The sequence below is a fragment of the Petromyzon marinus genome, chromosome 3 (assembly GCF_048934315.1).
Source record: "Petromyzon marinus isolate PM22_M1 ecotype Great Lakes invasive population chromosome 3, UKy_Petmar_22M1.pri1.0, whole genome shotgun sequence".
Classification (NCBI taxonomy): domain Eukaryota; kingdom Metazoa; phylum Chordata; class Hyperoartia; order Petromyzontiformes; family Petromyzontidae; genus Petromyzon; species Petromyzon marinus.
Genome location: NC_133669.1, coordinates 19,612,884 through 19,629,694, shown reverse-complemented (window position 1 = coordinate 19,629,694; position 16,811 = coordinate 19,612,884). Strand labels below are relative to the sequence as shown.

At 51.2% G+C, this 16,811-nt stretch overlaps 1 protein-coding gene across 2 annotated transcripts in view; it reads right to left on the bottom strand.

Moving 5' to 3' along the window:
* LOC116956494 (uncharacterized) overlaps positions 1 to 16,811 on the bottom strand; it is a 116,891-nt gene that overhangs the window by 34,094 nt on the left and 65,986 nt on the right. Inside the window, exons 1-3 of one of the 2 annotated variants that reach the window (XM_076052302.1) lie at positions 15,885 to 16,158; positions 5,715 to 5,800; positions 264 to 382 (exon numbers count right to left, since the gene is read on the bottom strand). In XM_076052302.1, the coding sequence (XP_075908417.1) occupies positions 264 to 382; positions 5,715 to 5,800; positions 15,885 to 15,957 (278 nt within the window). In that variant the 5' untranslated portion in view covers positions 15,958 to 16,158. Of the gene's footprint in view, positions 1 to 263; positions 383 to 5,714; positions 5,801 to 15,884; positions 16,159 to 16,811 lie in introns of those variants that run through there. The other variant, XM_076052300.1, reaches the window with a different exon arrangement.

The following is a 16,811-nucleotide window of genomic DNA, read 5'->3' as shown; positions in this document are numbered from 1 at the left end:
GGTCTATCCACTGCTGGGCTCATCATCCACAATCATCACGCGCCATGGTTTATCCATGGCGCATAGGTGGGCAGCCGCCATTTTTAACGGCCATTCCGAGTTAATAAACCGCTAAAAAAAGAGACGCGTGGTTAATTACACAGGTTTTGTTTTGGTCAACCAATTATAACTTTGTCAACTTAATCGACCAAGAGGCGGAGCACAACGGTGGGCTAGAATCTTGACGGGGCACGGTGGCGCAGGGTCGTGGTGTGGCGGCCCACCTGTACGGCTGCGCCTCCTCGAGGAATCTGCGCTGCTCATCAGGGGGGGCGCCCGACCGCAGCTCCTTTACGACGACGCGGGACGGGCTGAAGCCGGCAAAGATCTCTCCCAGCAGCACCTGCAGCAGGGCGCGGGGGTGGATGGGCGGGACCACAGCAGCAGGGTCAGCAGCGGCGGCAGGAGCGAGAAGACCGCAGCAGCAGCAGCGTTTGCAGCGGCGGTGGTGGCAGCAGTAGCGGCGGTAGTGACAACAGAAGTTGCAGCAGCAGTCGTGGCAGTATCAGCAGGAGAAGCAGCATTAGTAGTAGCAGTAGCGGCAGTAGTGTCAGCAAAAGGGGCAACATCAGCAGCAGTATTTTCAGTACCAGCAGTTGCAGCAACAGGTTACCATGCGGTGTGTCGCGACGCGTCGATTCGGATCAAGATCAATCTTCACGCTCACGACACAATCTAAATCTGGATTGAAATCTAATTTCGTAAGAACTGCTTTTTGTGTTTAGTCTTGTTGTCCTTCCACCCGCACCTCTGATGAGCACGGTTGGCTACGTACGGCGTGAAAGAAGTTCAACATACATACTGTACTATACACTACACACACTGTGCTATACACTGCACACAAGGCTACATTAAACACTACAAAACACTTCACTTTACACTACACTACGACTAAATTTAAAATTCTTATGTTTAGAAGTGCTTTTATTGTGTTTGGGTTGTAGCCCTTCCACCCGCACCGCCGTGTAGCACGGTTGGCTACGTACGGCGCGAAAGAAGTTCCACGTCCCGTACCATAAGTAGAACAACGCGCCGTGCGCATCGTGAGCACGTTATAGGGAGGGGATAAGCCCGTGTTTCACATCAGCTGACGGAGCCAACGGGGTCGGACGAACCGTAAAACACGTAACGAGGGGCCGTCAAAGAATTCTCGAGTAGCATCGGGAACCCCCTGAATTGTGACAATTTGTGGATATGCTGCGTGGAGGTGGGGGGGGCGATGGTGAATTGTGCGACAAACTAAAGCGGTCGCCGCTACGACTTGGCAGTTCCAGCTTCCCCCTGTCGATTCCTTTAAATTGGGGGAGCAAGGGAAAGCGTTTAAGAATCGACTGCTCGTGATTGCGACACGGGGTTCAGGCCACCGGCTCTCAATTGACCGGATACGGAATGTCCTGTGCTTTTTGAGATCCGGGATACTGCGTTGAGTTTCCTTGTGCATTGGGCGGCGTCCCCTCGTTACTCGCGAGGCACACGTTCCAGAGCCGCTCGTGACGAGCACGTTACGCGGAAGATGATGTTGGCCTACTAAAACCTACCTTTGTAATTATTAACATTGAATGAGTAATGCTGCGCATCATCACAATGATGCTACGCATCATCACATCTCATCACTTTATCTCATCACTATCTCTCTCTCTCGCTCTCTCTCGATGCAGTAGTCGTGTAGAGTTCCAGATGCGAGATTCGCGGACAGCTAAAATCGCGGATCGCCAAGTTCGCGAATAGCGAGCGAAACACCGCAAATTCGTTTGGCGTGCTCCGTTTGACACACGGGAGTCAACGGACGTGCCGCCATCACCCGTTACCGAATCAGAGGACATCAGTGAACACGCGTTATTCATTGCGACCGAATGAATTTTGCTTTCCACATTTTCGGATATGCTGCGCGCTCGGATCTTAACATTTTTTTTATTTTTTAAATTTAAATTCCGGCTAAGTAACGGACATCCGTTGATTTGAGCCCGACCTTGCCTTTCTTTTTTGGGGTGGGGGAGAGGTGGGTTTTCGAGGACAGAATGAAGCCACGAATTTTCCACGATCCTTGGCGACGATTAGCACGTGCGGTTTCTCAATGCCGGCGCAAACTCCCTGCGAACGCGCCGCGCCCTACAAAACAAACCGGCACGGCCGGCACCCTCCCCCCTCCACCTCCCCCCCCCGAGATAAACCGCGACTCAGGAACCCGACGACACGAAAGCGGCAGAGCCGTCGGCATCCCGGGCTCTGTGGGGCCAGGAGGGGTGGGGGGGGTGTGGGAAGAGTCCCGCAAACTTTTTTGGCCGACGGCGCGGTTTTATGTCGCTGGTCACCGCATCGCGGTCGAGCCAGCGAGTACGCAGGGGTCGAGCCAAGATAGCGCCTGGACGAGCGGGCGGGCGCTCAGAGCAAGCAGTGGGCAAGTGCTGCAATGTGAATTTGTTATCCTGCACTTCAATGTCCCCCCCACCACCACCCATGTCTTTGATTAAACTTCACCAACAACCCGCACTGACCAGCGTGAAGTATGGTCAAAAAACACCCCCCCCCCCCCACTGCTGTCCCCTCGCCACGGGGAGGCCCTCATCCAGCAGTGGAGTGACAAACGCGGCTGTACGCGCGCACGCGCGCATGCACGCACGCACGCTCACGTCTGCCAATTGCGACTTAACTTTCCACTGGCAGTTGTTTTTTTGGGTTTTATTTGTACATTTTTCTTTTTTAGCTTGGATCGTTATCCGAGTTTGATGCGGTCACGGAGGGTACAGTGTTGCTCGGTTTGGAAACCGCGGAGTGGGCGAGCGAGCGAACGGGCAGGCAAGGGCACAGACGGGTGGTGAGCTCTGCTTATCTCGCTCACTATCGCACGTTTTTTTGACTTTCCAACGAGTGTCCAAATATATCCGTGGAGAGGCTTTATTTACAGGCGCGTAGCGGCGGTGAAATAGAATAAAATAATAAAATATGGATTGCGTTTGTAGAAACAATTACAGACACTATTCAACTAAACCATTCTTTTTATTTTACCAGGTAAGGCCCACTTTAGCTATACAACTATTTTTTTCAGAAGAGACCTGGCCACAAATGATAGCTCAATAAAGTGGCTTGTCACGTGAAAATTTACAGCAGCCAAAAATATGACGTCGAATAATGTAAGCCTGTGAATTTTCAGCTGTTCTCTCTCTCACTCCCGCTCATTCGTGATTTGGAATTCTCTACGAGGCCAATGTGTGACTCCGTCAGCACGGCGCGCGCAGAAGCGTGGAGGTCAGAGGGCACAGCACGGTGGCTGGAAGCCGAGAGGGCAGGAGTTTGAAAGTCAAGGACAAAAAAGCTGACATTGGACAGCACAGTCTGGAAGGTCAAGCGGGAAGGTCAGAATACGGAGGTCAGACAGCAGAGGTCGGATGGACCATGGGAGGGAGGTCGGAGGGCAAAATATACAAATCGAGGACATTGGGGCGCCACGGTGGCGAGATGTTAACAACCTCGCCTGGTATACAGGAAGTCGTGGGTTCGATCCCGACCCTGACGCCTGCTGAATATGTGGAGTTTGGGTGTCTCTCTCCCCGTGGTCACGTGGATTTTTCTCTGGGTCCTCCGATATTTCCTTACACATTCAGGATCAAAATGCGTTTAAGAGTATTTGCCTGCTATAAATCTCCACGTGATAATCCACATTGTTGGGCTGTCATTTGCGGCCAGGTTGCTCCTGAAAAAGAGCTGTAACTCAGTGCGCCTTACCTGGTTAAACAAGTTTTCAGTTTAGTTTGGAAGGCTGAGCTGGGCAGAGAATGTTTACAGACTTCGCAGTCCCTGGGCTCCACACTTCCCCCCCCGCCCCCCCCCCCCCAAGCTTCCCCTTGCTTCCCATCGCTTCTCCGCGCTTCCCGTGCACAGGACGCCGGAAACGTGCGGTTATAGGGCGGTTAAAGGACACGTCCGGCTCGGATGCAGCCAGTCGCCGGGCGAAGATCCGCTAGGATTCTCTGCCCCGGCAGATACGCGCGGGAAGACGCGGTCCGGACCACGGTCGATGGTGAGGGCGGATTTTTCACTTGGAAGAATTTTTTTTTTTTTAAACACGCAAATGAGAAATGGACTCGTCATCATTACACAAACTCCGCGAACTGAATTCGACAAATAGAATCCGAAGGCAGGACCCCTTCTGAGCTGAGTAAAGGCTTTTTGGAATCAGTTTTACTTTAATGGTCAATATAAAGCAAAGTTGTGAGACATTTTTGGAAAGCGTTGTGAGAAGCGGTTTATGCGCATGTACACAATGTACAATTCTGAATATGCCAGAGCTATTGTGTGTGAACACACACAATATATACACACATGCAGTGTTTACGTATAGAGTTACATTATATACACAACCCACACACAACACAACACATGCACAACACACACAACACACACAACACACGCACAACACGCACGCACAACACAACATTCCTGTACACACTTAAAAAAATCAGAAGCCAAAGATTCTGGAGTGGCAATCATCTCCATTGCATTGCAATCCCTGGGTCAGCGCTGGCAGTTCCACATTCATATGGCCGGGACAAGTCCATATGGAGGACGACCACTGTTTATGTCCCAGCAAAGGTGGAGCTACTAATTTTATCGACGAGAGATAGATGACGATGATGACGATAGAATCAGTCGAACACCCAACCGGGAATCCAACTCATGACCTTGTGATGCGTGTGTGTGCGCATAATACATAATGCGTGGTTCATAACTCAATCATTTCCCTCTTCGCAATGAAAGCTTGAGCCATAAGATCGGTACACCCAGCCTTGCATCATCGCTCACCACACGCTCATCAGCAGTTCCTCTATGTGGTGGTGGTGACCGTGTCGCATTCCCACGTAAATTAAGCTTCGGACCACACCCAACATCGCTTACCATCATCATCACTCACCAACATCACCCAACATTGTGTACCGTCACCACACCCAACATCACCACCACCACCTATCATCACCCACCGCAATCACCACCTGTGTACTCCTGTGTGCTGTGCATTGCGTTGTACTGCGTGCTTCTCTATACCACTACGTGCTGTGCTTGCTGAGTACTGCTACGTGCTTCTGTATTATACGTATTGCCGTGCACTGTGTACTGCTGTGTGCGTCTTGCGCACTGTGTACTGCTGCATACTATGTGCTGCTGTGCGCTGCTGTATTGTGTGAGCTTGCTGTGTACTGCCGTGTACTGTGGAGTGATGTGTACTGCTGTGTGCTGCGTACTGCTGTGTACTGCCATGTATTGTGTACTGCTGCGTTCTGCTGTGTACTGCCATGCACTGTGTACTGCTGCATGATGTGTACTGCTGTGTACTGCCATGTAGTGTGTACTGCTGCGTTCTGCTGTGTACTGCCATGCACTGTGTACTGCTGCATGATGTGTACTGCTGTGTACTGCCATGCACTGTGTACTGCTGCATGATGTGTACTGCTGTGTACTGCCATGTAGTTTGTACTGCTGAATGCTGCTGAGTGCTGCTGTGTACTGCTGAGTACTGCTGAGTGATGCATACTGCTGTGTACTGCCATGCAGTGTGTACTGCTGAGTACTACTGAGTGCTGCTGTGTACTGCTTTGTACTGCTGAGTGATGCATACTGCTGTGTACTGCCATGTAGTGTGTGTACTGCTGAGTGCTGCTGAGCGCTGCCGTCCGTCCCACCTTTCCGAACCATCCGCGGCCGATCTCGTGGATGTAGCTGAGGCTGCGCCTGATCTCCACACCTCCGCCGGTCTTCTTCAGCGCATCTGTCGCGACGATGGCGAATCAGAGGACAGCAGTGAGGCACAGCCACGCGGGGACAGCTACGCAGCCACGCAGCTATCCCCAGACAGCGCCGCTCTCACCAGATATCACCGCTCACCCCCGGCGCCTGCTGTGTGTTTGCAGTTTGCGTGTCCCTCTATCCGTGGTGGCGTGGGGATTTTTTTTTCTTCCTCCGGGTCCTCCGTTTGTTCCTCTCCAAATTTAGAATCAACGTCACGGCGATTAAGAGGATTTGGCTGCTGCTGCGATGAATGTGCCAAGTGATGATGATGACGATTATGACAAGCCACTTCCCACGTGATGATGATGATGATTTTGACAAGCCACTTCCCACGTGATGATGATCATGATGACAAGCCACTTCCCACATGATGATGATGATGATTATGACAAGCCACTTCCCACGTGATGATGATTATGACAAGCCACTTCCCACGTGATGATGATGATGATTTTGACAAGCCACTTCCCACGTGATGATGATCATGATGACAAGCCACTTCCCACATGATGATGATTATGACAAGCCACTTCCCACGTGATGATGATTATGACAAGCCACTTCCCACGTGATGATGATTATGACAAGCCACTTCCCACGTGATGATGATGATTCTGACAAGCCACTTCCCACGTGATGATGATGGTTATGACAAGCCACTTCCCACGTGATGATGATGGTTATGACAAGCCACTTCCCACGTGATGATGATGGTTATGACAAGCCACTTCCCACGTGATGATGATGGTTATGACAAGCCACTTCCCACGTGATGATGATGATAAGCCACTTCCCACATGATGACAAACCACTTCCCACATGATGATGATTATGACAAGCCACTTCCCACGTGATGATGATATGACAAGCCACTTCCCATGTGATGATGATGATTATGACAAGCCACTTCCCACGTGATGATGATTATGACAAGCCACTTCTTCGACTTAACATTTGCGATAGTCAGGTCGCTTCTGACAAAAGAGCTGGATAGCTCAGTGGGGACCTTACACAGTAAAACAAATATAGTTTAGACCGCTACAGCCGATACAGAGCACAGAAATGCTGGTACAGCTAACCAGGAACAGCTGTTCTAGCTGCAGTTATCCCAGATACACAACTGCAGCTATCCCGATACAGTTACCCCACATACGACTATCCCAACGATATATATTATTTTCCCAGTTGCGCTATCTCGGCTTGCAGATGCAGCTCAGACGACACGGCCAGCCCTGTCCGACATAGAGCCATCGCAGTACAGATATCCAGTCAGCCCTTTGGTGTAGCTACCCAGGTACAGCTCGCCCAGGGGGAATAATACAAAACCGCGGTTAAGGCTATCGCCCGCTTGTTGGCACAAGTTCGCGGTTTGAATCAATCAGCGGCGGCTGCCCTGGTTAATACCGCGGCGGTGCATAATACAACACACAGCTGTCAACCCATACGGTTTACCCCCGTTACTGTACAGGCAAATTGAGTTTTCAGGTCCATACGGCGTACAGCCGTTTCAATATGGGCAAACACCATAATGTGTGTCTACTTGTTTGTGTTTCTCCCTTGCGATGGTGACTTTACAGGATGAACGTTGAGATTTATAAGGGGCACGGGGTGACCAATAAGGTCTGAATTGGCCCGTAATAAGGCAAGCACTGAGAAGGGGTTGACAGCTGTGACAACAGCAACAACAGCAGCAGCAGCAGTAAACAACGCGCCAGGTGTGCTTCACAGCGGACGTTAAAGATCCCCGCGACGTCATTCGCAAGAGTTAGGCCAATGCGTGCCTCAAAATGAATCGCGGATATACTCGATTGGGATTATAGCGCACAGCGGCAGACTAATGCCTCCAGGTTGGTCTTGCAGATGAGACTAAATGTTAGTCTCTTGAGTTCTTACCTGGTTACGCAGAATCAACTAGAAAACCTGAACGCACTCACCTTCCCCCTCACCCACTCACTTACCCACTCACTTACCCGCGCTCTCTCACTTACTCATCCACCCACTCACTCATTCGCTGACTCTTGCAAATGAGAACCCTTATCCCGGTCTCTTAAGTTCTTACCTGGTTAACAAAGAATCAAATAAAATCCTGAATGCACTCACCCACCCACTCACCCACCCACCCACCTACTCACCCACCCATTCACCACCTACTCACCCACCCACTCACCCATCCACCCACTCACCCACTCATTCACCCACCCACTCACCTACTCACCCACTCAATCACCCATCCACTGACCCACCTACTCACTCACCCACTCACTCACCTACTCACCCACCTACTCACCCACTCATTCACCCACCCACTCACCCACCTACTCACTCACCCACTCACTCACCCACCCACTCACTCACCCACCCACTCATTCGCTGACTCTTGCAAATGAGGCTCCTATCCTGGTCTCTTGAGTTCTTACCTGGTTACACAATCAACTAGAAAACGTGTCAACAACAACAACAGCTGCTGCTTAGAGAAGGAAGCGCCCTAGTCTGGCTCTATGAGTCCCGTGCCTCCCCAATGAATCCGAATCCTCACACATCCCGTTTCGACTCTACTCCACCAGAGTACTATTTACACTGTAGTACTATATGCACTGTAGTACTATTACACAGTACAGTACTATTTACACTGTAGTACTATTTACACAACCGTACAATTACACAGGACTACTATTTACACAGTAGTACTATTTATACTGTAGTACTATTTACACAACAGTCCTATATACACTGTAGTACTATATACACTGTAGTGATATTTGCACAGTAGTACTATATACACTGTAGTACTATTTGCACAGTTGTACTATTACACAGTAGTACAATATACACTGTAGTACTCTATACACAGTACTATTTACACAACAGTCCTATATACACTGTAGTACTATATACACTGTAGTGCTATTTACACAGTAGTACTATTTAGACAGCGGTACTATTTACACAGTAGTACTATTTACACTGTTGCACTATTACACAGCAGTACTATATACACTGTGGTACTCTATACACAGTACTATTTACACAACATTCCTATATACACTGTAGTACTATAAACACTGTAGTACTATTACAAAGTAGTACTATTTACACTGTAGTACTCTATACACAGTACTATTAACACACCAATACTATATACACTGTAGTACTATATACACTGCAGTACTATTACACAGTAGTACTATTTACACAGTAGTACTATATACACTGTAGTACTATTACACAGTAGTACTATTTACACACCAATACTATTTACACATTCCTATATACACTGTAGTACTATATACACTGCAGTACTATTACACAGTAGTACTATTTACACACCAATACTATTTACACAACATTCCTATATACAATGTAGTACTATATACACTGCAGTACTATTACACAGTAGTACTATTTACACTCCAATACTATTTACGCAACATTCCTATATACACTGTAGTACTATTACACAGTAGTACTATTTAGACACCAATACTATTTACACAACATTCCTATATACACTGTAGTACTATATACACTGTAGTACTATTACACAGTAATACTATTTACACACCAATACTATTTACACAACATTCCTATATACACTGTAGTACTATATACACTGTAGTACTATTTACACACCAATACTATTTACACAACATTCCTATATACACTGTAGTACTATTTACACACCAATACTATTTACACAACATTCCTATATACACTGTAGTACTATATACACTGTACTATTACACAGTAGTACTATTTGCACACCAATACTATTTACACTGTAGTACTATATACACTGCAGTACTATTACACAGTAGTACTATTTACACACCAATACTATTTACGCAACATTCCTATATACACTGTAGTACTATATACACTGTAGTACTATTACACACCAATACTATTTACACACCAATACTATATACACTAGTACTATATACAGTGCAGTACTATTACACAGTAGTACTATATACACTAGTACTATTACACACCAATACTATTTACACACCAATACTATATACACTGTAGTACTATGTACACTGCAGTACTATTACGCAGTAGTTCTATTACACAGTAGTACTATTTACACTGTAGTACTATTTACACACCAATGCTATTTACACACCAATACTATTTACACTGCAGTACTATTTACACTGTAGTACTATTTACACACCAATACTATTTACACTGTAGTACTATTTACACACCAATACTATTTACACTGTAGTCCACAGCGATACTATTTGTTGACAACTCGGAGCCCCGTCTTGTCCAGTGCAGGCCCACGTGACGTCTTGCGACCCAACCATTTCATTCTCTAAAATGTTAACTTATGTACATGTGTATATATGTTTTTTTTATTTTGCAGTAATGCTTATTTAGAACAGAGATGAATATGCAAAGAAAACAAAAATAAAATAGATGTTGGGGGTCAATTAATTGGGGGGGGGGGGGGGGGTCACAAGACATCTGGACCCTACCCTGGACAGCACGGCGTATGCAAGGAGGCTCGTGGGTTCGAACCAGACCCTGACGCCTACTCACACACACACCAACAACCGCCATTCACCACTACTTGTGCCCGGCTAGGTGCACTTCGAGTGCCACGTGAAGTGTCTAACGCCCGCCGGCAGGAGGTCACCGCACAGACCCAGCAGGTGCCGTGGGTTGCCTGGCTGAGATGACCGGCAGATGCACAGAGACACACACTCACACGCAGAGACACCCCCACACACAGACCCACACACACAGACCCACACACACACGCACAAAGATCCCCCGTGTAGCCTTAACAGACTGTTGGGGCAAGTGCTGTTAGCGAGCAGCACCTGTGAAGGCCGGCACGGCACACGAGGGGATGGGTGGCCAGCACCATGCCCGGTCGCCTTTGTCTCCCTAGTGGCGATGTTTACTGCACACCAGACCAGGTACTCATCTGAGGCTGAGTCGACCTAGGGGAGGCCCAGGACCGGTTCAGATAATCGTCACCGGTGTTGGCCGTGAGCGGGAATCGAACCCGGGACGCCGGGTTCATAGCGCGGCGCGCTAACCACTACACTACCGCTCCCCACTCGCACACAGAGACCCACAACAACAACCGCCATTCGCCACTACGACGCTTGTGCCAGGCCATGTGCACCTTGAGGCCACGTGAAGTGTCGAATGCCTGCTGGCATGAGGTCACGGGGCAGACCCAGCAGGTGCCACGGGTCGACTGAGATGACTGGCTTGTGCACCACCTGTGCCCCCTACTGTGCCAACCTGCTGTGCTTTAGCCACCCGGCGCTCCGCTCGTTGTTGTGAGCGTCGCTCCTCGGCCCTCCGTTGTTGTTGGAGGGCGACTGCCTCCAACTGCCCAGTAGCGTCCTTCACGAGCCTCCTCCACAGAGGCCGATCTTGACACCGCTGGTACCAGTCATCGGCAAGTCCACTCAGCTCCACGTCCTCCTGTACCACATCACTCCATCTCTTCTCTAGCCCGTGTCGCGCCCGTTTAGCCCCCTCGATCCGGCCGAACAAAAGCTGTTCTGGCATGCGGTGGCTGGGCATGCGGGCTACATGGCCCAGCCAACGCAGCCTTGCCTGCCGGAGGAGCTCACCGATGGGACCTTGCCCAGATCTTTCAAAGATTTGTGAGCTCCTCACACAATCCAGCCTGCTGGTTAAACCCAGGATGGACCGTAGGCAGGCTAGCCTAAATGTTTCCAACCGGTGAAGATGCTCCATTAAGGGGGTCCACGTTTCGCAAGCGTAGAGAAGGGAGGGAATGACCGTGGCTGAGAAGACCTGAAGCTTAATGCGGAGCGACAGACCACGTAGCTTCCACACAGCGTTACGCAACCGATGAAAAGATATTGCCGCTCGACTGATTCGGAGTGAGACCTCTGCTGTTAAACCGGAGCCAGTCATAAGCACACTGCCCAGGTATGGGAAACTCTCCACTCTCTCCATAACTGCCCCATCACCGATTGGGAGTTGTGGGGGTGGAGTGTCCGATGGTACAAAATACCCAGGCAGGTACTTAGTTTTTGGTGGGGCTGATGGTAAGGCCCCATCTCTTAGTGGCATGCTCCAGTCTCAGCAGCAGCGTCTCCAACTCCTCCTCTGAATGAGCAGCTATTACCAAATCATCGGCATACATAACATGGTTGAGCAATAGGGAGCCATCCCTTGACCGCACCTGGGCATCGATCAGCCTCCCATTATATCTGTACCATATGGAGATTCTCCCGGTACAGCTATTGAAGGCTTCACGAACTACGTGGTCAAAATAGATGTTAAATAATGTGAGAGCCAGAGGACGTCCCTGTCGCACCCCAAGGTGTACAGGGAATGGCTCTGACTCCCGGCCACGTAGTTTTACCCGGGCCCGCTCACCATCATGAGAGTCCTTAATGATCGTGAGCAGAGGGTCAGGTACTCCAAAAAGCACGAAGAACAACCCAGAGCCCAGGCCTACTGATGGTATCATAGGCCTTGACCAGGTCAATAAATCAGAGATGTAGGTCTTGCTGGAATTCCCTACACGGACAGAAAATATGGCATCTGTGCAGGACCGCCCTTTCCCGAAACCGCATTGGGGCTCCACAAGCCTCTCCTCAGCATGCCTGGCAAGGTGATGTTGAATAATCCTTGCCAGGACCTTTCCCAGCACACTGAGGAGTGAGATGCCCCTGTAGTTGGTACAGTCTGTGCGGTCCCCCTTCTTAATGAGGGGGACCACCAGGGCATCCTTCCAATCCTGCGGAACCCGGCCAGTGGTCCAGACTGTTGTTATGATGTCATATAGGGCAGTCTGTGCACAAACGCCACCCTCCCTCAGCATTTCGCTTGGGAGATCATCTCTGCCCGCTGCCTTTCCTGGTCTCAGACTCCGGATCGCCTTCAGTACTTCCTCAACAGATGGCACCTCAGCCAGCCACTCACAGGGGGTGACTTCTTCCAATATATAAGGCACCACAACCTCAGCAGGGTCATCCTCACTTTGTGCCACGATGTTTTCCTGGCTGAGGGATTTTCCCTCCCCCAGGACCTCACAGAAATGCTCAGCAAATCTGCAAACCTGTTCCTGGGGGTTGGAGATTGCATCACCGTTTTTTCCCCTAATGATGGTAATAGGTGTGGCGCTGCAGGTTACTTTTTTGATGGAGTTAAATAGAGATTTGTGATCGCGGGCCACTGAGGCAGACTCCATCTCCTCAGCAACCCGCGACCACCATCCATCCTTGCAGCGCCTCACGGCTCTCCAAACCTCCGAACGAAGGCTGCGGTAAGCCTCCTCATTCTCTGACGTGGGATTCTGTAGCCGATGACAGTGGGCCTGTCGCTTTTTCTCAACCATCCTGAACACCTCCTCTGTCAGGCAGGGTCTCTGGGGAGGTCTGGACCGCGTACCCAAAGCAGCCATTGCAGCTGCATGAGTCACAGTCCTAAACATCGCCCATTTACCCTCGACATCAGGAGGAGTCGGGGACGATGCCAATCCCAGCCGCAAGCAATGATGAAATTCTCGTTTGCAACTTTCATCAGATAACTGAGACCAGGCCACTTTAGGTTGGAATGGGGTCCTGGGTGTACACCCACCACCGGAGTGGAAGAATGGCAGGCGCATCTTACAGATGACTAGTCGATGGTCAGAAGGCAGATCAGCTCCACGGTAGGTCCTGGTGTCAAGGACATGGGCTCCCATCCGCTGGTCCGCCACTATGTAGTCCAGCAGATGTTCTTGCTTGGACCCGGCATGCATCCATGATGTTGTGTGGATGCGCTGATGCCGGAACAGCGTGTTGGTAATTATAAGCCCATGGGCTGCACAAAAATCTAGCAGCCTCCTACCGTTGTTATTGAGCTGATCTGGCCCATGCCCTCCAATCACTCCAGACCAGGTGCCAGCATCATGACCAACTCAGGCATTGAAGTCACCCAACATGATGACTCTATCCCGAGGTACCACTTTAGCCAGCACCTGTGACAGGAGGTCATAGAAGGCATCTGACTCATCGGCTTTGCCTGCATCCCTCCACGGATGTTCGTCTTCGGTGGGGGCATAAGTAACCATGACCACCACTCCTCGCATCCGGTTGATGGGAAGCCGAGCCCAAAGTAGCCTGGGGCTTACAGCTTCCCACACCTCACAGCCACGCTCCCACGCCCCCTTCATTCTTTTGTTCAAAAGAAGAGCCACACCCTGTTGTTTGGCAGTCTGCTGCACCGAGTAGAGGACTGTCCACCCCTCATGGTGGCAGGAGCCAGAACCGGTCCATCGGACCTCCTGAATGCCGCAGAGATCCAGGCGGTACCGGTCCAGCTCCCGACAGAGGAGTGGCAGCCTCTCCTCCGCAGTGAGTGTTCGAACATTCCACGTGGCCATCCGTAGTGGCTTTTCGTTGTTTCTGGAGGAGCCCCGAGGGTAGAGATTCAATCTCCTGGCTCCGCCAATTGGGGTTTGGCCAGGAGACGTCATAGACGCCTGTCCCCCCGGGGCCTCCGGCACACACACACAGAGACCCCACACACAGAAACCCACACACACACAGACTCATACCCACACACAGACACACACAGAGAGACTACCACATGCACACAGAGACCCACACACACACAGAGACCCACATACACAGAGACCCACACACACACACAGACCCACACACATACGCAGACCCACACTCACACGCAGACCCACACACACACACAGAAACCCACACACACACAGACCCATACAAACAGACTCACAGAGAGACTACCACACGCACACAGAGACCCCCACACACACGCAGACCCACACAGAGACTACCACACACACAGAGACTACCACACACACGCAGACCCACACACACAGAGACTACCACACGCACACAGAGACCCACACACACACGCAGACCCACACACACAGAGACTACCACACACACGCAGACCCACACACACACAGAGACCAACACACACACGCAGACCCACACACACACAGAGACCCACACACACACGCAGACGCACACACACAGAGACTACCACACACACAGAGACTACCACACACACAGAGACTACCACACACACACACAGACCCACACACACACGCAGACCAAAACACACACGCAGACCCACACACACACAGAGACCCACACACACGCAGACCAACACACACACGCAGACCCACACACACACAGAGACCCACACACACACGCAGACCCACACACACACGCAGACCCACACACACACAGAGACCCACACACACACGCAGACCAACACACACACGCAGACCCACACACACACACAGAGACCCACACACACACACGCAGACCCACACAAACACGCAGACCCACACACACACGCAGACACACACGCAGACCCACACACACAGAGACTACCACACACACGCAGACCCACACACACACAGAGACCAACACACACACGCAGACCCACACACACACAGAGACCCACACACACACGCAGACGCACACACACAGAGACTACCACACACACAGAGACTACCACACACACAGAGACTACCACACACACACACAGACCCACACACACACGCAGACCAACACACACACGCAGACCCACACACACACAGAGACCCACACACACGCAGACCAACACACACACGCAGACCCACACACACACAGAGACCCACACACACACGCAGACCCACACACACACGCAGACCCACACACACACACAGACCCACACACACACGCAGACCAACACACACACGCAGACCCACACACACACAGAGACCCACACACACACACGCAGACCCACACAAACACGCAGACCCACACACACACGCAGACACACACACACGCAGACCCACACACACATAGACCCACACACGCACAGCCACACACACGCAGACCCACACACACACAGAGACCCACACACATACAGAGACCCACACACACACGCAGACCCACACACACACAGAGACCCACACACGGAGACCCACACACGCACAGAGACCCACACACACACAGAGACCCACACACACACAGAGACCCACACACACACAGAGACCCACACACACACACAGAGATCCACACACACGCAGACCCACACACACACACCTGTGGTGCAGCAGCAGCAGCGGCAGGCCTCGTCTCTCCGTCCCTTCCCCCCCACCCGCGTGTTCGTCTTCATGCGCGCCTCGCCTCGCCTGCCGAAGCCACCGCTCCCACCACCGCCACCACCACCACCGCTCCCACCACCACCATCACCACCACCGCCACCACTACCGCCACCGCTCCTGACCGCTCGCTCCCGTCCGCATCTCCGCTGCCGCCCGTTCTCTCTTTGACCCTCGACAGCGATCTCTGCACTTTCATTATTTGCTTTGGCTCCCCTTTAAAATGAACATTTCCACCGACGCCGTTTTTTCCCCTCCCCTTCTTCGGGATTAAAAGTTTCTATTTGCTGCAGCTGCTGCTTTTCTTTTTTCGAGACGAGATATTTCAACAAACTGAATATATATTAGGACGTAAAACAAGTTAATAGAGTAGTCGAAGTTACTGCCGCTGCTGCTGCTGCTGATGTTGCTGTGGAGGATGTCGACGGAATGGATTGGCAAACTGCGTGGAAGAGGACCTAAATGTTACACGATTTTAAAACACAGCCCCCCACCCCCATGCACACGTTATAGACGCGTTGGGGAAACACGGCAGTGAGCTCACTGTCGCGTTCAGAGAAGCTCTGCAACTGAGTGAGGAGGAGGAGGATGGGGGGGGGGGTGCTGTGGTGGTGGTGGGTGGGAGGAGGATGGGGAGGTGGGTGGGTGTAAGAGGAGGATGGGGAGCTGCGATGGTGGGTGGAGGAGGAGGATGGGGGGGTGCTGTGGTGGTGGTGGGTGGGAGGATGGGGAGGTGGGTGGGTGCAAGGGGAGGATGGGGGGGGTGCTGTGGTGGGTGGAGGAGAATGGGGGGGGGGGGGTGCTGTGGTGGTAGTGGGTGGGAGGATGGGGAGGTGGGTGGGTGTAAGAGGATGGGGGGGGGGTGTGG